This window comes from Phoxinus phoxinus (assembly GCF_949152265.1).
Source record: "Phoxinus phoxinus genome assembly, chromosome: 14".
Taxonomy (NCBI): domain Eukaryota; kingdom Metazoa; phylum Chordata; class Actinopteri; order Cypriniformes; family Leuciscidae; genus Phoxinus; species Phoxinus phoxinus.
The window spans coordinates 22,953,418-22,977,122 of NC_136889.1; the positions used below are offsets into that span (position 1 = coordinate 22,953,418).

A 23,705-nucleotide genomic window follows, 5' to 3' on the forward strand; every position below is an offset into this window, starting at 1 on the left:
GTAGTAATGTAGTCTGGTAATGCTCATATAGATTTTAGCTTTTTATTTATTGGTTTGTGTGTGCATATGTTGTATGTATGTATTTTTGTATAAATGCAGCTTTGAGTCCAAGACAAATTTCCTGAAAAAGGACAATAAAGTATACAAACAAACAAACATACTTCTCGTGGAGTGCGCTCTAACACCCAAAGGTCACTGAATGCCTTTGGATGCGTACGCTAGAACTATCGCGTCCACTATCCATCTGGATAGACTCTGCTTCGAAGTGGCCAGTCCCTTGAGACGCCCACTAAACGAAACAAAAAGCTGCTCCGTCTGTCTGAAAGCAGACGAGCGCGACACGTAAGCTCTCAATGCCCTCACTGGGCAGAGAAAATTATCGTCCGTATTGTCCCCGGTGACCGGAAGGGCAGACAGGGAAATAACCTGCGCCCTAAACGGTATGTTTAGGGATTTTGGAACGTAACCATGCTTAGGTTTGAGCACGACTCTGGAGTCATTAGGCCCGAATTCCATGCACGACACGCTCACGGAGAGTGCGTGCAAGTCCCCAACGCGCTTCACTGAAGCGAGAGCCAGGAGAAACACCGTCTTGAGCGACAGGTGTTTCAAATCAATCTCCTGAATAGGCTCAAAAGGAGGACCCTTCATGGCGTCCAGCACCGTAGAAAGGTCCCAAATGGGAACAGTGGGAGGTCTGGGTGGATTAAGTCTCCTAGCTCCTTTAAGGAACCGAATGACTAAATCGTTCATTCCCATGGACTGGCCGTGAGCGGTTTCAGAAAAAGCCGCTATAGCCGCCACATATACTTTGAGCGTGGAAGGGGATCTCCCATTATCCAATAGCTGTTGTAAGAAGGACAAAACCTCTGTTACTCCGCAGTCTGGGGGTGACACGCCACGAGACGTGCACCAGCCAGAAAAAACAGACCATTTAGACGCATAGAGCCATCACGTAGACGGAGCTCTAGCCTGTGTGATCGTGTTCAGCACTCCCTGCGGGAGGTCAGCGGATACCCATTGATGGCCCACACGTGAAGGGACCATAACTCCGGGTGAGGATGCCAAATCGAACCATTTGCTTGAGAAAGGAGATCCCTTCTCAGAGGCACTGGCCACGGGGCGGTGCTGGCTAACTGCATCACAGCTGGGAACCAGGGCTAATTCAACCACAGCGGTGCTATCAGCAGCACTGAGCATCCTTCCTCCCTGATCCTCTCCACCACTTGGGTCAGGAGGGAGACAGGGGGAAAAGCATACAGCGGGCGGCGCGGCCACTGATGAGCCAGCGCGTCCCTGCTCTTTGAGTAAAATTCCAGACAGTGAGCGTTTTCTGGAGAAGCAAAGAGGTCTACTTCCGCTCTGCCGAATTTCTTCCACAACAGTTGCACTGTGTGTGGGTGTAACGACCATTCTCCTGCCGGAACGCGGTTCCTGGACAGTACATCTGGTCCAACATTCAGGTGTCCTGGCACGTGCGCCGCCCTTAGTGAAAGGAGGTTGCAGCGCGCCCATATCAGAAGGCGTTTGGTCAGCCTTTATAATGACAGGGACCTGAGGCCGCCCTGGCGATTTATGTATGACACCACTGACATGCTGTCCGAACGTATCAGTACATGGCAGCCCATAAGCAGGGGACGAAAGCGAGTGAGCGCTTTGCACACTGCTAACATCTCGAGGCAGTTTATGTGGAAGAGCTTCTCTCGCTCTGACCAAAGGCCAAACAGCGGTCTGCCCTCGAGCAGCGCTCCCCATTCTGCGTTGGATGCGTCCGTAGACACCACCCTCAGACTCGAGGAAGTCCCTAGGCTTACACCTGACAGGTACCAGTCTTTTGACTTCCACGGTTTCAAAGCTGCAACGCAAGCTTGATTGACCTTGAGGCGAAGCCGACCGGTGGCCCATGCTTTGCAGGGCACCCTCCCTTTGAGCCATATCTGCAGCGGGCGCATGCGCAGCAGACCCAGCTGCAGTACTGCAGATGCTGAGGCCATCAGACCTAGCATTTTCTGAAAGCTCTTTAGAGGGAGAACTGTGCGCTGGATGCGCAGCGCGCGCTGTTGTGACAGCTGCGCTGTCATCGACAGCGAGTTCAGTTCCAGTCCCAGAAAAGAAATATTCTGACTGGGGGATAGCGAACTCTTTTCCCAGTTTTCTGTGAGACCGAGATTCTCGAGGTGACTCAGCAGCAGGGCTCTGTGCGCCACTATCTCTGAATGAGATTGGGCTAGGATGAGCCAATCGTCCAAATAGTTCAGCACTCGAACACCCTGCAGTTTGAGGGGAGCGAGTGCTGCGTCCATGCACTTCGTAAATGTACGGGGTGCTAGAGACAAGCCGAACGGCAGGACTTTGTACTGGTATGCCTGGCCCTCGAAGGTGAATCTCAAAAATCGCCTGTGACGTGACACAATCTGTATTTGAAAATACGCGTCCTTTAGATCTACTGACACGAACCAGTCTCCTTGGCGAACATGCGCGAGGATTTTTCTGGTCGTTAGCATTCTGAACTGGCGTTTCACAAGCGCTCTGTTCAGCTGCCTCAGATCTAGTATGGGTCTGAGACCCCCGTCTTTTTTGGGTACCAGGAAGTATCTGCTGTAAAGCCCCCCTTCGCTCTGAGCCTGAGATAAAGGTTCGATAGCCCTTTTTCTCAGAAGTTTCTGAATTTCGGCTCGAAGTAGGTGTGCTACATTCGAATCTACCGAAGTCTCGACGCGCGCCATGTGGCGGCGAGGGCGTCTGCGAAACTGTAGCGAATAGCCTTCTTTTATGATGTTTATCACCCATTTTGAAACCCCGGGAAGCTTCTCCCATGCATCTGCACGTGTAGCTAGGGGCTGAGTGAAAAGCACGCTCTGATCGACTCGCGATACAGCGGCTTTCGTGAGCTGTGACAGAAATGTCTCGCTCGCAACATCTGAGGCCGGGGCCGCGCTTATGAAAGCGGGCAGAATGTCCGCGCTCGAGTGCTCGACCCCTCGACAGCATTTAGGTGGGAGAGGGAGGGCTGGACGGGCTCCGTAGGAACCGTGATGCTTGTGTGGGAACGCGGGCACTGGGGACCGGGCACGTTTACCACCTTTATAGCATCGCTCGCCGGAGCAGAGCGCCTGCACGCAGGTTTCGTTTTTACAGAAACCGTGCGATGAGCAGGAGGTAGCATTAGTGGGCACTGAGTAGTGGGCACAAGTGCTACTTTTAATGCGCAATCGAGCTGGGTCGATTTTATGTGCGCGGGCCCTGTGTGTGGGGCCGTGTTTGTGTGTAGGGATGTGCACATTACAGCGGGCAGATTTACTACACAAGAAACACCATCGGCCGGGACACCAGAAAATGCACTCTTTAATGGATTTATCTGGGTAGCCGTGAAAACGGCTGTTGTGTGCAGGCAAGCGGCCAGTGAGACACGCCTGTTGGCTGCAATGATCGCTGGCACAGTCGCTTCGCTTGGGACTGCACGAGCGGTGAGCTTCGGTGAGGGTCCGGCCGCAGCGGGACTTGAACACCGACGCTTCCCTAGCAGTGCTAGGATGTCTTCGGGGGCTCTGGCTTCAACGCTACCTTCTGTCGCGGGCCGCGCGGGGCGGCGACCGGAAGAGCGAGAGCGCGGTCTCGAGCTCTGCGTCTGGCGGCGTTGAGAAGAGGAGCTGGGCGGCGGTCTGGGCTGTGAACTCTGAGCAGGCGGTTTCGCACGGCCTGCTGCTGAGTTGGAGCGCTTCGGCAGGAAGTGCTTCATCGCCTGGGTCGCCTTCTGCACCTCAGCATACCTGTCGGTAAATTCCTTCACCGACGTCCCGAAGAGACCAGCAGGGGAGAGCGGGGCGTCGAGGAACGCGGTCCGCTCCGCTTCTGGCATGTCTGAGAGTGTGAGCCAGAGGTGCCTCTCAGACACGGTGAGCGCCGCCATACTCCGTCCAATGGCTTGGGCCGCAGACTTCGAAGCGCGAAGAGCCAGGTCTGTAGCGCTTCTCAGATCCGCCACGCAGATCGCATCGGGCCCGTTCTCATCCAGCTTGCGGAGGAGATCGGCCTGGAATATCTGCAGCGTCGCCATGGAGTGCAGCGCTGACGCGGCCTGTCCGTTGGCGGCATAAGCGCGACGGAGCAGGGATGACGTCGTGCGGCAAGCCTTTGAGGGCAGCGCCATCTTAGCTTGCCGTCCAGCGGAGGGCGGGCCGCGATAGGCTCTTCGACCGGCGGGAGGGAAAGGTAGCCTCTGTTCTTAGCGTCGTCAACTTCGGAGAACGCTAGAGAAACAGATGACCTCGTCCTCGTGGAGAACGGGGAAGTCCAAGCTCTCGCGACCTCCTCGTGAAGCTCAGGAAGGAAGGGGGCGGGCTTAGACGCAGGCGTAGACTTTTCCCCGGACAGAAAATAGCCATCCAACCGGTTGTGGGCGGGCTGCTCGGGCGAAACCCACTCAAGGCCAAGGCTCGCTGTGGCTTGAGTGAGCACGCGGATGAGCTCCGCCTCGATGCTCGCTCTCTTTCCTTTGGTCGCGGGAGCGGGGGGCGCGAGGTCCGCAGAGCTCGCCCAATCCTCGCTGCCGGACGCCAAGACAGAGCACGAGTCCTCATCCCTCAGCATGGCGTCGATCTCATCGATGTCGTCGACAGAAGCGGTGGCAATCTGCGGCCGCTGTCCGTCGGGGATCGAAGCTGAAGAAGCCGGAGAAATAGTTTGCGGGCGCACCGGCGAACATTGGCGGCTAGGGGATGGTTCAGGGTTCCTCTGTGCACGGCGCTTTTTACGGCGCGGCACAACAGCGGAAAACACGGGCTCCTGGAACGACGCCAGGCGAGTCTGCAGAGTCGCCAAAGGCAGAAGTTCACAGTGATGGCAGCCGCCATCCGCAAGAGCGATAGCCGCATGTTGCTCACCCAGGCAGGAAGCGCATATAACATGACGGTCCCCGTCGCTGAGCGTTGCACGGCATGAGCCGCAGGAAGGCATCCTCGGAGAAGACGGCTTCCGGATACAAATAACACGTGTGAGTCGCGCCGGCGAACTCACACACACTCAAATGGAGGCAAAAGGATATAAGCGGCGGAACGCGCAGCTGGAAGGCGAAGGCGGCGGCGGTGCCAGCGGCTTCACGTCCTCTCCCGCTGAAGTGCTCTCTCGGCGGCGCAGCTTCTCCTCGGATCAGCGAAGTAGGTGTTTCGCTGAAGGATAAAAAATCAGAGTTCATAAGCCTGTGAGCGGAATATATAGCCCTAAGCCACGCCCGTTTCGGCGGGACGTGGCGCGGGAGGGCGCGAAGTGCCCTCATTGGGTGTGACGTCACTCTAGGGCTCGCTCCATTGGCTTAAGCATTTGCCGCACAGCAGCCAATAGGCGCGCAAGCTGTCTCGCCTGGGTCTGTATGCTGTGGCAATGCGCTTTACATTGATACAAAATTAAGGATAATTTTTTGCTTCAGTATTCTCGTGGAAAAGGATTTTCCCCAATGCGTTGCTACGACAACGCAGTACGAGAGTATCTCTCGTAAGAGAACTGTCCTTCAATAATGTAAGGAATGCGAGTTTAATCTAAAGCATGATTTAATCATTTAGAAAATCTTTCATCAAATGAACTGCAATGAAGCGCTGGGTATTAAACACATTGGCATCTACAGAATGTCATTAGGCTTGTGAGGACACACAATCACAGTGATTAAATGTTCATTAAAAATAAAGTAATAAATGAAGAAAACAAACCCCTACATTCTCAGCACTCCCGAACCAAAAAAATGTTTGAAATTTGTCATTGAATTTGTCACAGAAGTAGAGATGCTTAACAGTAGGGAATGCATTTAAAGATGAAACTTCTCAGGAAGGTTTTACTGTGCTTGACAGTCTGTCAGAACACTAAATCCCTCTCAGAATGTTAGTCTCGAAATGTCTCCCCCTTTAAAGCACCAGCTAAAATATTAAATCTCTGCAAATATATATATGACTGTATAAATCACATACTGTAGCAAGATTTCTACTGGTGGACACATTTTTACCATTCCATGGTATATATTGGCCAGCCCAAATGTGGGAGGAGTGTGAGTGAGTTAAAGACTCTGATAGATGGAGGGAATTGAAGGCACAGCTGAGTTCAGTGAGAATAGAGAGAGAGAGAGAGAGAGAGAGAGAGAGAGAGAGAGACTCAGAGTCTACTGTTGTCTCTGAAGCCACTGGCCCAGTGAAGAGCTCAGTGCTAAGAGGGAATGAAAGGAGTCGTTGATGAACAGAATGAGCTAAAGACCAGACACTGAGGGAGCATTTGGTCTGGGAGAGATTTGATTTGAGTGTTTAAGAGGAGACAGGGTAAATGACACAGCTATTAAAAAGATTTAATTTAGTTTTTTTTTAAATGATTTTTTAAATGTTACAGTGCCAGTAGTGCATGAGCAGTATGATACAGAATTTACATTTGGCAATAAAAAAAACGTATATGAAAGTGGTTCAGAATTTACTATACCGTTTATAATGTCAATAATTTTTTTATGATCCTGTATGCTGTATATAATTCTATGTAATACCATGCATGAAAATCCAATATACTGTGTGATGGGACAAAATCATATTACATCTTTAATGTCATATTGAGTACCGGTATATATAAATAGTACATATACATTTAGTACATTTAGTAACGTCTTTTTTTTTTTCTATAACATTTTCAATGGAGACATTAGTATAAAACAAAGATCTGCTATTTTGCACATCTTTGGCAATGGATAATTCAAACATATTTATAATGTATTACTGTTTTGTGTGTCTTGTTTAGTAATGTAAAGTTGTTGAATATCTGAATATACTGTTTTCTATATATTTTCATATATTAAAATGGCTTGTGAAAAAAAAATATAGATAAAAACTGATTTTATGTATTGTTATAAGGGCAATTTAAATGACTAAATACAGTTTCATTGACTTTATTTTGTGGAAAGCAGTTTGTAAAACATGTATTGATTATGTTTAATATGAATATTTACTGCCATGAATTGCTGATTAAGTTCTGTATCGCCAATCAATCTTCTATCTGGTTTTTAATATAATATTTTGGTCACATGGTACACCGGTAGCACTTTATTTTACAGTCCTGTTCCCCATGTGCATACAAGTATGTACTTATTAGTCATTGGAATAACACTAACCCTGAACCTAACCTAAACCATAGTTACCTTATATTACCCAATACTTTCTTAGGTAAGTACACTGCAAGTACACATACAGTAAGTGCACGTACTTTAAAATAAAGTGCAACCGGAACACATATATATAAGTGCCATTTGTGATACAGTATGCAAATGTTTGTTTCTAGACTGGCAGAAACAGCAGGTGAAAAATGAAATAAACAGTGAGGAAAAGGAAGGAAGAATGGAGAAATGGACAGGACAAACCATGCAGTGATAGAGGAGACAGAAGTGTCCAGTCCAGATAGTAAAGGGCAGCTGACAGGTAACGAGGTTTCTCTCCAGACATTAAACCCAAGCTTTTAGTCTATGTCCGTTATATCCATCAGATTATCAGCCATGCGCGCACACACTCACACACAGCATGAGAAATTGAAAGAGGAAAAGGCCCCGAGATATCCGAAAGTCCATTAAAGTTGCTCTGACAGGTGGAGAGAGTTTGGTGTTGCTTAGTCCCAAGGGAACGGCTCTAATGTGTGCTGTGGTGCGGTGAACTCATGTTATCACACAGAACATCTCTATCTGTCTCTCTGTTTTTCTCTCATTCTCTCCCTTTCCTTCCCCTGGCCTCTCCAGGGAAATGGGCGGTTGATTCAGGGCCTGAAATGAACTGGTCATAGTGACAAGTTCATCCACTTGGAGTTCAACAGCAGTCTTACTGGATACTGGGGAAACTGTTGTGTATCTGAGGTTTAGGGCTGGGGAATATATCAGATAATGTTTTTATTTTTAACATTATCTAAAAAAAATTAGTAATGGACCAACATTGTGAATATTGGTTATTTTAATGCATCATTATTTGCCCATTAAGTGTCCCAAAAGATGCGGCTTAAAGATAGACTAGTTTCACGCAAATTGATGAGTCTTATGAATCTGTTATTTTAACTGAATCAGAACATTTGGATTCCCATCTATTGAGGTCACTACGGACCTTCGTTTCATTAAAAAACAAGTAGATTCAATCAAATTATCAATTAAGATTTGACAATTTGGTCTAAAACATCTCCCAACATGCCATTTTTCATGTATTAAAATGCTAATCAATAATAAAAACAAATCTAGAAAGCAAAATTAATGCAAATTATATATCTTATTTAATAAATGTAAAACAATATATTGGGATAATCATATTTTATCAAGTTAAAATGTAGAAAAATTTTTATTTCCTTGGATACATTATTAAAAAATTAAACTTTGAAATTTAGCTGTTTTGCACAGCTTTAACCGTGGCTCATTTAAAAATAAAAATAAATGTATTGACTTCTTGCATAGTGGAACACATTTCTTGATTATTTTGAACTAAATTCTGACTTGGACTTGGATGAATCAGTTCCAGTCTACTTGGCAAGAGCTGGCTGAAATGACAGTTCCACTGACTGGCCAAAAATCACCCATTTAAGTCATTTTTAGGGCAAATACTTATGTATATTAAAGTAAATTAAATCCAGCCTTCGTTCACACGTAATTGAGGACATCACCCTCACGCTGTGACATCTGAGAGCGTTTACTCAAGACGAGTGATCGCAGGGATCAGTGACAGAAGACCTGAAGTGTTACCGTAAAGCTGAATATATCTTGCTGGCTTCTCTTCGTAAACCAATCTGGCCAAACGATCCTGTTGAACAGACACGTTCCCTCAGCTACACTGATTTTGTGCGAAGGAGTTTGTCCTCATTAGCGCGCTCGTTAATCTAGTGATTGCGTACTCTGTGGTCTCAGGAACCGTGTGTGAGAGATGTAAATAATGCAGGAGGATGATTATTTAATGGTCAATCATTGGGTTACTTATGAAGGGGTTGTGGGTCTGAGGAAAGGTGCACTGCATTACAACTTTAAAAGCAGCGACTGAAAGATACATGAGAGAAGCATTTAGGTTACAAATGATTATTACATCCCTGATGATCAATTGATGAGGCCTGCTTTTAACGTAATGTGTGTCACTGGTGTGTGTGTGAGTGATTACCTCATAGTGTGCCACACGCTGGGACTCGGAGATCAGCTGAGCGTTGCAGATGTTACAGTAGCTCTCGGTGAAGAGTCCTTCATCACCAGCTCCTGCAGACTTCATCTGAACAAATACACACACAAAGCGCTGTGAAACTCACAGAACATTACATGAATACGTGTATAGTGGCGGTCGTCGAAATAACGGCATTATAGCTCTCACTGCTGGAAATAAAATGCTTAAAATTCGTATTGCTCCTACCTAGTCAGGCAACTCTGATTTGTTGGTTGTAAAGTGATAGCCACTGGCGATCTGGGGTGTGTTTCCCATATAACGCTGTAACTCACTGCTTAACTACCATAGTACGATGCATCATTGAAGGAATCAACTATCATGACTGTTTCCCAAAACCACTTTTCTCAGTTATTTTGCAGATTCAATACTAGGCTCATTCTTACGGACTAGAGCATGTATGCGTAAAATGCAAAAACGGTGCTTTAAATCGCTTTAAAATTACATTTGTACATATTTGAAATAAAATATATAGATTCTACTGAATGTCAGCTTGCTTATTTTGCTCAAGATAAGGATTTATTTAGTCCACATGTCATGCAAATAAGAAACTAACCACAGTTCCGAGAGCAGTTGTTCCAAACACACAACTTTGCGATGCTGTTTGCGAATGTTCGTTGGAACTATGGTTAATGATGTTTTAGGGGAAACACAACCCTGGCTAGGGGCAGTTTGCTGACCAGCTAAAACTGCTTAACGTTTTTCATATTTTTGTTTTTCCCAGAAGGCTGTTCCAAATCCTTGTGAGCTTTCTCGTCTTCAAAAGTAACATCATTTCCTAATCATCTTGGATCTTCATGTTTAAAATTTTACTGTTCCCTTTCGAGGGAACTCGCGATGCGTCGATGACGCTTTGGGAACGCGTACAGCGTGAACGAATCTGAAGCAGCTGTGTCAACTTAGTCCAAAGTAATGAATGAACGAGCGCCACGTGCGGGTGACGTCATGACCAGGATACAAAAGCGCACTCGGTGAAACCGGCACTTCAGCTTTTTTGCCTCAGCAAAACAATCTGTGTACTGACTGTCTGTCTATTTACTGTTGTCTGTGTTTTATATATATATATATCTTAGGAAAAAGATATGGCGAAACAATTATACAGGCTGTGTGCTTCTCCCTGCCCGCGTTATTTAACGGGTGGGGACACACACGAGCTGTGTGTAATGTGTTTGGGAGTGGAGCATGCGGTGTCAGCCTTCGAGGGGGCTGACTGCCAGCATTGTGAGATGCTTCCGCTTCGCATGCTCCGCTCCCGTCTGTCACTCTTTGAGGAGAGTGGTCAGGCTCGCGATCCTCAGGGTGCAGGACCCGCTGTTGCCGAGGCAACACGGAGAATGCATTCCTGGGGATCGCAAAAGGATCTCTCAGAAGGGTTGGAGACGGGTCCGAGGACCTTATCTCCTTCCTGTCCTGGGAGATCCAGCGCTCTCTCTCCGGTGTCGGAAGCCCGCTCTGCGGCTTCTTCCGCCCGGGTAGAGAGCCCAATGCTTCAGTGCTCTAGCTCCGAGGAGGTAGTTGTATTAAGCATTGGCAGTGACACAATCACTGGAGAAGGGGACTCGCCATCCTCTTCTCCAGCATATGAGGAGCTGGTGGAAGTGATAACTCGTGCTGTGGATAAATTACATATTGAATGGCCAGCCGAGAAAAGGGGCGCTCGTCCGAAAAGCAAATTAGACGAGCGTTTCTTATCTTCTAATTTTTCGCTTCCACCACGAGGTCTTCCATTTTTTCCTGATCTTCACAGTGAGCTGTCTAGATCGTGGGATAAACCGTATTCTTCTCGGCTCTTTAGTCCTCAAGTTCATATTTATTCGGGGATTAGAGGGCTGAGAGAGCATGGTTACGAGTCGATGCCTCGGGCTGAACAGACGCTCGCGAGTTATCTGTCACCCGGTTCAGCATCGTCTCTGGAGACCTCGGCTTTGCCCACTAAGCCATTAAAAACGACATCTACATTAGTGGGCAAAGCATATACGGCAGCAGGTCAGGCTGGAGCGTGTCTGCACACTATGGCACTGCTCCAGGCATATCAAGCTGATCTGCTGGGGGATTTGGATAAAAGTGAGGGAGTTGGTCCCGAGGAGGTTCGAGAACTTCGTCGGGCCACAGATTTATCTCTCAGGGCTACTAAGGAGACCGCCAGAGCAATTGGGCGGTCTATGGCAGCCCTTGTAGCCACTGAGAGGCACCTCTGGCTGAATCTGGCAGATTTAAAAGACAAAGACCGTGCTTTTCTGCTGGATGCTCCTGTCGAGCCTTCTGGTCTCTTCGGCGACTCCGTCAATTCGGTCGTCGATAGATTCCAGGAGGCTAAGAAGCAGTCAGAGGCGTTTAAAAAATTTCTCCCTCGCCGAGTCCAACCCCCTGGGGCTGCTGTGCGTGAGCAGTCCCAGCCGTCAGGCTCCTCATATAGAGGTCAGCAAAAGGAGAGTGTTGCGTCTCGTGCACCTCCGCAAAAATACTGGAAGCAGACGCAACACTCTCAGTCGAAGTCTTCAAAGCCGAAACCGGATCTGAGGACCGTTCTTCAGGCTAAGAAGGCTCAAAAGAAAGGGTCCTGATGCCAATGGCGTCAGACCAGTGAGGGCAGCCCCACCCGGGGTGCAGCGGGTCACACCTCAGTATACGGTGTCCGTTCCACCTCGGTGTCCTCAGGGGACCAGTCTGCCAACCCCGCCACCCTTGGTGCTTCGGGGCGCAGTGGTTCCCAGCGAATGTCTGGCGCAATGTCGACCCGACATTGCGTTGGACATGAACCTTCTGAGGGGGGTTAAAAAAAAAAAAAAAAAAAAAAACAGTCAGTTCGGGTAGTTCCTGCCAGTATGTTTCAGGTCCCCGAGTTGAGTGTCTCAGTTACACCAGAGACCAGCCCCGAGGGGCTGGTTCCCTTAGTAGAATTTCTGTCAGAGTGAAAGATCCTGCCAAATATTTCTCAATGGGTCCTGCATATAGTAGAGAAAGGATATAGAATTCAGTTCGGTTCTCGTCCTTCTCGCTACAACGGGGTGTTGCTCACGTTAGTGCGTCCCGAGCAGGCTCTGGTGATGGAGCAAGAGGTGAAAGCTCTGTTAGCCAGGTGGCTATAGAGCAGGTGTATCCACCCGACAGGGAATCGGGTTTTTACAGCCGCTATTTCATTGTTCCGAAAAGGATGGGGGGTTGCGTCCTATTTTAGATTTGTGACTCAAATCAGATCCGAGGACTGGTTTGTTACATTAGATCTGAAAGACGCTTACTTCCATATCTCCATCCTCCCTCAGCACAGGAAGTTCCTGAGGTTTTCTTTCGGGGGCAAAGAATACCAGTATCGGGTACTTCCGTTCGGTCTAGCACTATCATCCCGCAAGTTCACGAAATGCGTAGATGCAGCTCTGGCCCCGCCAGGCTGCAGGGTACGTATTCTGAACTACATAGACGACTGGCTGATTCTAGCGGAATCAGAGCAGTTAGCGGTTCGGCACCGAGGTGTTGTTCTCGCTTATATGTGTGGGGTTGGGGCTCAAACGCCAAGAAGAGTGTGCTGTCTCCATTTCAGAGGACCACTTTTCTTGGTGTGGTATGGGATTCAGTCACGATGCGGGCCGTTCTATCGCCCGCTTGTGTAGCTGCTATCCTTACAGCCACGAAAGAGCTAAAGCTAGGCCAGTCACGCACTGTAAAACAGTTCGAGAGACTGTTGGGCCTCATGGCAGCGGCGTCCAATGTGATACCCTTTGGCCTGCTGTACATGAGACCTTTTGCAGTGGTGGCCCAGGACCAGAGGGTTCTCCCCGAGGGGAAACCCACTTCGGGTAATCAAGATCACGCGGCAGTGCTCCGCGCCTTGGTTATGTGGAGGAAACATTGGTTCCAGTCCCGGGGCCGGTGTTGGGAGCTCTTTGTCATCGAGTTGCGATCTCGACAGATGCTTCCCTCACTGGCTGGGGAGCGGTAATGGAAGGCCGCTCAGCTCAGGGTCTGTGGAGGAGTCATCATCTCTCGTGGCACATAAATTGCCTGGAGATGATGGCCGTTTTCAATGCGTTGAGGCACTTCCTCCCAGACCTGAGGACCTTGTGCTTGCCGGAATTACGCTCTCTGAGGGCAGTGTATATTCCGGGGGTACATAATATCGGAGCAGACGTCCTGTCGAGGCAGGAGCTGAGGCCAGGGGATTGAAGTCTCCACCCTGAGGCGGTGGAGAAGATAAGGGATTTTTATGGCCAGGCTCAAGTGGATCTGTTTGCGTCTCATCACACGACGCACTGTCCACTTTGGTTCTCCCTTACTCACCCAGCCCCCCTGGGGCTGGATGCTATGGTACAGACGTGGCCGAGGCTACGGCTGTACGCCTTTCCCCCTGTTGCTCTGCTCCCAGGAGTTCTGGAGGAATCTGGTTTGCGGACCTGATTCATCTCCTAGACGGTTCTCCCTTGGAGATTCCGATCAGGAGATAACTTCTGTCTCAGGCCGGGGGCACAATATTTCACCCCCGACCAGAGATTTGTAAACTATGGGTTTGGCCTCTGAGGGGGCCCAATTCGTAGAGAGTGGTCTCTCAACCGAGGTTGTTGAGACCATTCTAAGCTCCAGAGCTCCCGCTACAAGGAAGTTTTACACTTTAAAGTGGAGATTTTTCACTTCTTGGTGTAACCAGCGTCAGTGGGATCCGGTTTCCTGTTCAGTAAACACAGTACTGGAGTTCCTGCAGGAGCGCTTTGCGTCAGGTTTATGTCCGTCCACCTTGAAGGTTTTGTGGCGGCTATTGCGGCTTTCCACACCCCGGTGGGTGGTACATCTTTGGGGTCGAGACCCCCTGATTACTCATTTCCTTCGTGGCACCCTGAGGCTAAGGCCTGCAACTTGCACTAGGATGCCGGCTTGGAATTTGGCTTTGGTTTTATTAGGCCTATCTGGGGCTCCGTTGAGCCCCTAGATTCGGTCTCAGAAAAATTTCTTACTTTAAGACTATTTTCCTCCTAGCCATATCGTCCCTTAAAAGAGTCGGAGATCTTCAGTGCCCCTTGTTGTTCAGGGCTCATTCTACTAGTAGTATGGCCTCTAAAGCCTTAATTTCTGGAGTTTCTCTCCAAGACGTTTGTGATGCGGTGGGCTTTCCTCTCTGCTTATATTCGTCAGATTTTATGGCCTGGACCTGGATGCTGCCCCAGGGTCCCATGTTCTTAGTGCTTAGTGTTTTCTGGATGACAGTATTACACTCAGGCATTTGGAACTATGGCGGTTTGGGTATTCTCGTTCCCAAAGCGTCATCGACGCATCGCGAGTTCCCTCGAAAGGGAACGTCTCAGGTTACGTATGTAACCATAGTTCCCTGAGAAAGGGAACGAGACGATGCGTCGCCCTGCCATACTTCCTGCATTCCTGGGATTGTCTTGCTTCGGCAAGTTTATGCTGAAGTGCCGGTTTCACCGAGTGCGCTTTTGTATCCTGGTCATGACGTCACCCGCACGTGGCGCTCGTTCATTCATTACTTTGGACTAAGTTGACACAGCTGCTTCAGATTCGTTCACGCTGTACGCGTTCCCAAAGCGTCATCGACGCATCGTCTCGTTCCCTTTCTCAGGGAACTATGGTTACATACGTAACCTGAGACGATTTTAATCAAAAGTTAACGTTATCAATGGCTAGTGATTCTCTTAAAAGTTAAAAAATGCTTAACACAGCCAAATAACGGGTCAAATTGTCTTATTTTTACTTTGCTTTTTTAATCTAGATTTATACTTAATTAAAACAATCTGTTTTTAGAAAGCAAACTTGTAATTAAAATCTATATGTTAAAAAAATAAGGTTAAACATTTAATTTTGTATCTCAAGTCAACAAAGTAGCTTTGACAATCCTAAAATAACTATTTATAACATATTTATAATGTATTAATGTTTTGAGTATCTTGTTTTTATGAATATCCAAATATCTTCTACAATGTATCTTCTATGAATCTTCTGTCTTTTTTATTTCTGTAATTTGGCACACCCATAATATTTCTCTTGACTTTTTTCACTGATCTAATTGCAGTTGCTTTATCCATGAATGCTATATCTGATGCTGCCTTTGAATTTAGCTTGAGTGTTTTTTTTTTTTAACTTTGCATCTGGACTGGAACATGCTCACTAGGCTTGGGAACAGAGCTGAAGTGAGCACTTTCGCATTCATTGCACTAAGGTAGTAAGGCTATTTTCCAGTCGTTGGCACAGGCTACTATTTGCAAAGAGCTACTGTATGCAATGTGTAAAATTACCTGCCTTTCTCAAGGTCAAACATACATTCAGAACATGACCAACGGTGTACATGGGATATTTTTTTTCTCTCCCACTGTTTTACTGAAAATAACAACATATTTTGACTGAGGGTTGAAAAGATGTTTCACAACACATTGTTCCTGTACATCAGGGGTGTCACGTTCAGACTGTCAGTCCAAATCCGATTTTTGTGCATATCTGATTGAAATCTGATCAGATTTAGTTAGTGAATGGCAAAAAAATAAATCACATGAAATCCGTTTCAAGCTACATCCATATGAAATCCGTTTCAGTCTGACTAATCTGATCGGATTGCGTGGTTTAAATGATTTTCTCATGGCACGTAAAACGGAAACGTCAGACGTTATAGGAAACATGCTGAAAGTCTCTGCCGAAATAAGGCTGTGTAGTTGCAAAGTGCCGGATGAGCAGAAAATGTCAATATAACGGAGACATGTTTGACAGTGCGGAAAAAAGCTGACAACTCTCCATTGCAAAGCCCTATATGTTGCGGAACTTGTTTTTGGCGAATTTCTACCAACGTAACGTCATTGCCATAGAAACCAATGTAGATATTTCGAAAAACGAAAGAGCTGCATGGACACACAAATCAGATCTAAACAGTTTCTATATAGATCTATACAGTCTATACACAGTATAGACATCAATCATTTTAGATCAGATTCCAATCGGATACACAAATAATTGGATTTGGACGTATAGCCAAACTTAGTTCCTGGAGGGACACTATCCAGCAAAGTTTAACTCCAACCCCAATGAAACACACCTGAACCAAATAATCAAGGTTTTCAGGGTTACAGATTTCCAGGCAGGTGTTTTTGGAGCTGAGGACAGGACAGTGGCCCTCCAGGACCAGAGTTTTACACATGTGCTTTTCTAAAAAAAAAATCCTGTGACTCAAAGGAAACATTGGCATTTGCCATTTTTCACAGAAGAAAATTACAGTAGGCTCAAGATTTCTCAAGAATGAATAAGATATTTGAGGAAACCACTCATCAAACCAAAACCTCAATGTATAATTGAAAAGCAAAGTGTCATGAGAATTCAACATTGCTCTTTCACCATCTGTGAGTGAGGGTGATTCTGATGTGCAAAATCAATAATTCACAGTGTTGGATACATGGCAATCCGTGGTTAGTGTTGAGGTTGCACTTGTGGAATTCAACTGTGGTCTAATCTTGATTCTTGAAGAGCCTGCATGCAGAGCTAAGGAGTTCAGGTGCAGTTTGAGTGCAGGGACTGATGGGTACATATCAGCCTGACAGCATGCGTCACACCGATGACTCAAAGCACCCAGGAATCTCAGATAAAGGCCAAAATAATCAGGCACTGACAGAGCATGGAGTACACAATGAGATATATTGTCGCCATCATGACAGCTGAGAACACACTGATCCCTCTCTTCAGTATTCTTGCTGAATTAATACAGACTTTTATTATTTGATTGATATGGAGCTAATCGAGAATGTGTCACCTGTGCAAATCTTTGAAGATATTCAAGTGCACTAAATGGTTTAACATAAAGCCGTACTTGTTATGTGCTGGTATAGCATTTCACTATACATTAAATCTTTTTTTACAACTGATTCTAGCCATTTCTATGCAAATGAGACTACTTAAGGCTGTTACTGTCAAAATTAACATTGCTATTAATGGCTGAGTAAAGCGGCTGGACATTTTTTATGGAAGCACCGATATTACAGTCGGCATGAAACAGAAGTTGCAATAGTTTTTTCTTCCCTATATTGTGACATACAGTATCTGAATAAAACGGCTTCTCAAACAAGACGAAAATGTAGGGCAGGACTTTATTTTGTCGACTGAGAATTGATTGGATCATTGTGGTTTGCTATGGCTGTGATCTCATGTGAGTGACAGGTTGTCCCGCCCTCGCGCTAATAAACACGCCATTAAGGAAGAAATAAGATGTCACTGCAAGAGGGAGGTAAAGTTATTGAAATAATAATAATAATGTGCACAGATAAATCACTTTGTCATACCTAATCAATTGTGATTGCTCCTGGTGTTTATTATATGTAATTTCAGTGTATCTGCATCAAGCTTCTTGAATCAGGATTATGAAGTCAAGCCAGTACGTGACACACTTATAATAAATACAGCAATATTCCATAAAAAAAATAAGAATATATATCAATAGTGTTTTCATTGTGACATTAAAATTCTGGCTAATACAAAGTGCTAATTATGTTCATGATATGACAAATCTTTAAATTCATTAGTACTTTGTCTAAACAAAAAAAATATTTTACAGAATGCTACAAGGCATGACAGCATTATAAGCAGCTTGAAAAATTATTATTCACCTTGAGATTTGCTTAAGTGGGTTTCTAAATTATGTTTTTTGGAGATTACGTGAGTTTTGGATGATGGTAAAGGTAATCTAAATGTAAAAATGGGTAATATCAGCATGCACAATTAAATATATAATATCTGTTAATATTTTTTTTATTTAATTGTGCATGCTAATTTCCACTTTTCTTATACATTTAGATAACCAATTTGGAACCAATATATTGGGCATCTATAGGAATTGTATTTTGTGTAAAAATTATAAATGAAAACTGCAGTGTTTCATTAAATGATGGAGAAGAGAATAACAACCAAACAAATATCCAGACACAGTGTAGTCAAGCACATTTTGGCATGCAAAGGAGCCAATAGAGGTGTGTGGATCACAGCATTGGAACAATGATGAACTGTTGCAGTAAGTAGTCCGTTGCATTCTACAACCAATAGCACTAAGAATCTGTCTGCAAGCTAGGTAAAATCCCATGCAAATTGTGATCAGCAGCACTAATTTTGTAGGCGCCATTACCTAAATTTGCATAATTCCTTTAGTTTATCTCGTACTAGAACAATGCTGACAATGTGCGCAAATAAACAACGTTATCAGCCGGCACAATTCATTCTTATTGGATTTCTCCCTCAAGAGTGTTGTTTGATACACTCAGTAGCGACTAAATGAGATATCCTTGAGCATATTTCACTTTTACTTTCTAATTTCATATTTACCTTTCCCTAAACGTGACACAAAAATAAAATAAAAAAGTGATTGATCATATATTTGGTTCAGACTCTGTAGCTTATTTCTGTTAATAGTTCTTAGCCAAAAAAAGTTACAAAATGAATCCAATTTTGTCAGTAGTGAAGCATTTAGCTAAGGGTCACTGTGACTGAACATTTGCTTTCACTCCATGGATGCTTTCCTCTACCAGTTGTTAGAATCTTGATTAAAATAACCAGGGAGGAAAATGATCTTGTGGCATAATAACGTTAATTTCTGATTCACTAAGCGGCCTCGTTAAAGATTTATTTCAATCTAAGTTCCAAAAACAAGCCCTCCGTGTGCATTCAGGCACCGAACCGGTTTCACACAATTTAATTTTCTGTGATAATAATTTTATTTTGACACATCAGTGATCTCTCACAGCCCCACGATGCAAGTATAATTGAATATGCTTGAAATCTTATTTTCATAAAATGACACAGAGAGACTTTAAAGTGTTCAGGCAGTCACACTGATGTTATTTTCTTAGGAAAAAAAAATGTTTTCAAGATTATTATCATTTATCTGCGCCTTTCTATCAAGGACACTACTTACAAAAGGAATGAGCTCTATGAGATTTCTTAAGGTGTGGGATACAACTGCAAGCTATTATACTATTAGAATAATGTGATTTGTAATATTAACAATGATAACTTTGTACAAGTAAATATTTGTCACATTATTTTCTAATTAAAATCTCTTTCACGGTGCAATATTGCTTTGCTTACTACAATTGAGGTGAATCAGAAACAGCAAAAAAGTTCAGATCTCTTAACAATTATTTTGAATTCTTATTGATTTGAGCAAATTGCATGTGTTTTGGCATATCTGTGCAAAAAGAGTAAGTACAATTATCTACAAATTGCACAATAACTAAATGCACATGGCTTGTTCAAAACTGATAAGATGATTCTCATTGAAATTGTCATACTCTTCACAACTTCTAAACATTCTTTCATCATGTGAGCCATCACGTGCAACATTATCTATTCAGTGATCAGACACGCATGTATATTCCATAAATATGTGACATGCAATATTTGTAATGTCTGCAAAATTGGAAAATGGCTTGCCATAATAAAATGGGAATCACAATCTTACTGTACCAATCAGCCTATTGAGTTTGGAATAATGCATATGGAGTTTGCCCAGCACACTCACTGTCATTTTTGAACAGAGGAACGTCACAACCCTAAACAGCAGCAGAATATACATTTATTTTTGTAGAAATGTGTTACATGTAAACTGATAATTCACAGCTGCTTGTCGTGGAAGAGCAATATGAAGATATGGAAGAATGTGTGTTGGTGTTAGTGGAAGACATAAGAGAGAGAAAAATAAAAAAGTTTACATGTAACACATTTCTGCAAAAAATAAATGTACTGCATAAAAACAAATGCTCATTTTCTTTTTGTGTACTATAGTATTGACTTTTCCCAGTAAATATTTACCTGTTGAAATATGTAAGCGCAAAGTGATGCACAGACAAAACTGACATTCTTGTATAGTATATAAAGGAGTCAAATATTTCCATGGATCCACACAGCAACAAAAAATTTATTTCGTTCTCGTTCTCGTTTTCTTTCTTTCTCTTTCTTTCTTTCTTTCTTTCTTTCTTTCTTTCTTTCTTTCTTTCTTTCTTTCTTTCTTTCTTTCTTTCTTTCTTTCTTTCTTTCTTTCTTTCTTTGGCCAATGTCCTGACACAATACTACAGTATCTGTAACGTAGTCGACTTGACTTGGACCTTGAATTTGACCTTGACTTACCATGAATCATGAACTCACCGACAGTAAGATAAATAAAAACAAAACTAGAAAATGTACAATGGACACATAAGGTCCATATATACACAAGGTCTAATGAAATAACAAGACACACCTAAAAGTGATCAACACAATGAACCAATGAGAAGACAGAACTGATAGTTACCTGACAAGACAATAAAACCAATCAGAACATGCTTGTTCGACTTCATACAGTGCTGTGCAGACCGACTTGAAGCAGTGTATGCCGGTTAGAAAGTGTGTCTGACTTGAGACAGCTCAGACGCCGCGTGACTGTGACGTTTTCCATCAGTTTAGAGAGAATGTTAAGAGTGTTTCGAAAAATGAGCCGAAGCGAATGAGAAAAACTGTAAAAAGCCTTGGTGTTTGATGGGAGATGGACGGATGGATGTTTGTAATTCATCTCATGATCTCATGATCACTCAGCCACAGGTACAACACAGCCCACAAGATATTTCTTTCCAGACTCCATCCACGTTTGCTTGCGTAAGTGTAAACGGACCACACATCAGAGACGCGTCATTTCGATTCGTGCCAATTCTAGTCTGTGGGATGTGGTGCACGTGTCTAGAGCAGTTTACTCATGAAAGTCCTCCTCCTCTTCATCATACCTCCCTCTCCCATCTGCCTCCTGCTCTCCTGACAGCTGGCCACGACTGTGTGGAGGTCATGCCATCATGACTGACATGCTGATGTTGTTCTGTTTTTTTTACACAGCCCATGTGGTGAAACCACCAACAGCTTTATATCCCTCCCCTACAGCTCTCTCTTTCTCGCTCCTTTCCTCTCACCTCATGCTACTGTCAGACAGAGGACTAACACACTTGTTTTCTTGATAAAGTGTGGTGTTCTACAGGGGGGAAAGGCAGTGATGGATGATGGGAGAAAGACACGGAGAGAAATGGGCTGCCCTTTCTTTGTGGATGCAGAAGTTCATGCTTTGCTTTAATCACGGCGGACGTTTTCATTTGATCTTCAAAAGAGCACGCAGGTCTAACGCAGGAAGAACAGAGTTTAATTTATCTTCACCGCAGGTGGCTCCACTGGCTTTTTAACCACCTGGTCATGTTTGGGACCAGATTATAGTCAGTTTTTTAATTTATCCTTGGATCTGTGTAGAGTTTGGCCTTGTTATTAAGTTATTTATTATTATAAATAGATCATTACTGTATAATTTAAGTTGAGTAGAATTTTCCTATAAAATTCAGTCTGTGGAAGTGTTTACGTAAATGTTTTGTTGATACACAAAATGTTACAAATTAGGTGTTATTTTAATCAGTGTAATATTAATATTTTGAATTAGCTTTAATTTTTATATTTTTAGGTTACGTTCATTTTAATTTTTAGTTTCAGTTTTAGAAATTGTAAGCATTTTAATTATTAGGTGTTTAAAAATATTTATATCTATTTATAGTTGTATTTCTTTATTTAATTTTTATTTTGGTTTTAGTTTTAGCTGATGGCGCCAAAAGAACACACAGTCCCAAACACTTCACTAGCGACTATCTTAAAATATGATGTGGAAGTAAACAGACAAGAAAAAGTCAATTTCACACATAGAATGTGTGAAATGGAAATGTATTTCAAATTCTTGAATAGACTTTATATTATTATGTTTTAAAAGCAAAATATTTTATAGTACAATTAAATGTGTAATGTACATGCTGCTACGTGGAAAAAAAGGCAGAATAAATAGCTCATGTAGCGCATGTTGTTCAATGTATTGTGATGCATAATTATATCAACTTTATCGCTATTGAAATGGAGAGAAAGTCAAATTTTCTCTGTATAGTGATTCCTGACTTTTTAAAAACTCTTTCCCCATCATTCACCACAAAATGTTCTGTATTTTATGACAAAACACTTCCCCGCCATTGACAGAATTTTCCGGTAATCCATCTTTTCACTGTTATAGTAGGGGGCGCTATTACACATCTTCTGAAAGAGTACAGAATCCTCAGAGCAAAACACAGGCGGAGAAGCAGAAACAAGCGATAGAAGATTGCTTATGCACTTGTAAAATAGCGTGATCATCAAACATCAAACCGCGTATAAATCAAAACTGCCTACATTAGGAAGTTATGTCCCAGGAAAAGGTACAGGACTGTGCAAGCTTTGATGGACCCGATCAATGTGTTTTGATCATCTTTCTAAATCCCATCCGGACACAGTCTTTGACAAAACCACGATTATCTCGACTTTTCGCTTAAAGTGTTGCGTTTCTTATGAAACTTACCCACATTCAAATTTTGACAAAAAAATTAGCTTTGTTTAAAAGCAGAGCCTCTGTTCTATATTGATATAATGTATGCTCAGATATTCATACAGCAAAATATGATATCATACAGCACAAAAACATCAATACAAAGACCTGAAGTATATCGAAAAAGAATCAGGTGAACTCATGAGTGACCTTCAGAGCTGAACGATAGAACGGCAGACATCTGCAGGCACAGTACATGAGCTGTAGTTTCCCACCACATGATATCATTAGGCCTCTTTAAATAAATGTGCTTATACGCTCTAGAATGGCAATTACAAATACTCTTGTAAAGTAGAGTGTAATGCTCACTGTGCTGCTATACGCATCAAATGATGCAAAGCATCATGAAGCTGCTGTTTTGTGCTTAATATAGAGAGGATTATTTGATTGTCAGCTGCAGTGAAGAGAAGCACACCGACAGTCATTCTAAACACTTTGCATGTAATCTGATAATCAGCACTATTACATGCTTTAGCACTCCAACTGCAAGGATAAGGGTTACAGTATCAAATATCTTCTTTTTTTCACAGTGGCCCAAATCCACCCAGCAGAACATCAGTCTATATGGGATAAAAACTCTGATATGAAGGTAGAAAGACATGTGTGTAAATTAAATTAATGTTGGCAGGCTTGAAGGCCTCAGGCTCCCACGACTGGCACCGAATCCCTCAGCCACATCTCTTCAAAGCGACACTACAAAGTTGATGAGAACTTTTTTTTTTTTTTTCGCCCATCCACCAGCACGAGGGAAGCATTAAAAATACATCAGCTAAAAGACGAAAGAGATCTGGGGCTCCGTTCTCCCTTTGCGATCTCTTCCCCCATCAACCCCATCGAGAACAGGAGCAGCGTCAGAAATCTCTTCATCTGCTCCGTTTTCTTGTCGCAATTAGGAACATTTCCTGTCCGATTCCATCCCACAGGTTGACTCACTGCTGATTAAAACATCTGAAAGAGAGATTCTCCCCTTTGCAGTGACATTAAATGATGAGCATTATCGCTACCACCACTATCAACCTGTTTCCATCACTCTTGTGCAGTAAAATAGCTATCACGAACGAAAGCCATGTCAAGTGTGTGAGTTATTTATCTGCCACAGACAGTAACACAAATAACAGTGTCCATATACCCCTTGGGCCGGT

General features: G+C 44.0%; 1 protein-coding gene across 2 annotated transcripts in view; it reads right to left on the reverse strand.

The window, feature by feature from the left end:
* LOC307010056 (zinc finger matrin-type protein 4) overlaps positions 1 to 23,705 on the reverse strand; it is a 123,246-nt gene that overhangs the window by 83,423 nt on the left and 16,118 nt on the right. For both annotated transcript variants that reach the window (XM_079634427.1, XM_079634426.1), the window contains one exon: positions 9,135 to 9,239. In XM_079634427.1, the coding sequence (XP_079490553.1) occupies positions 9,135 to 9,239 (105 nt within the window). The remainder of the gene's footprint in view (positions 1 to 9,134; positions 9,240 to 23,705) is intronic.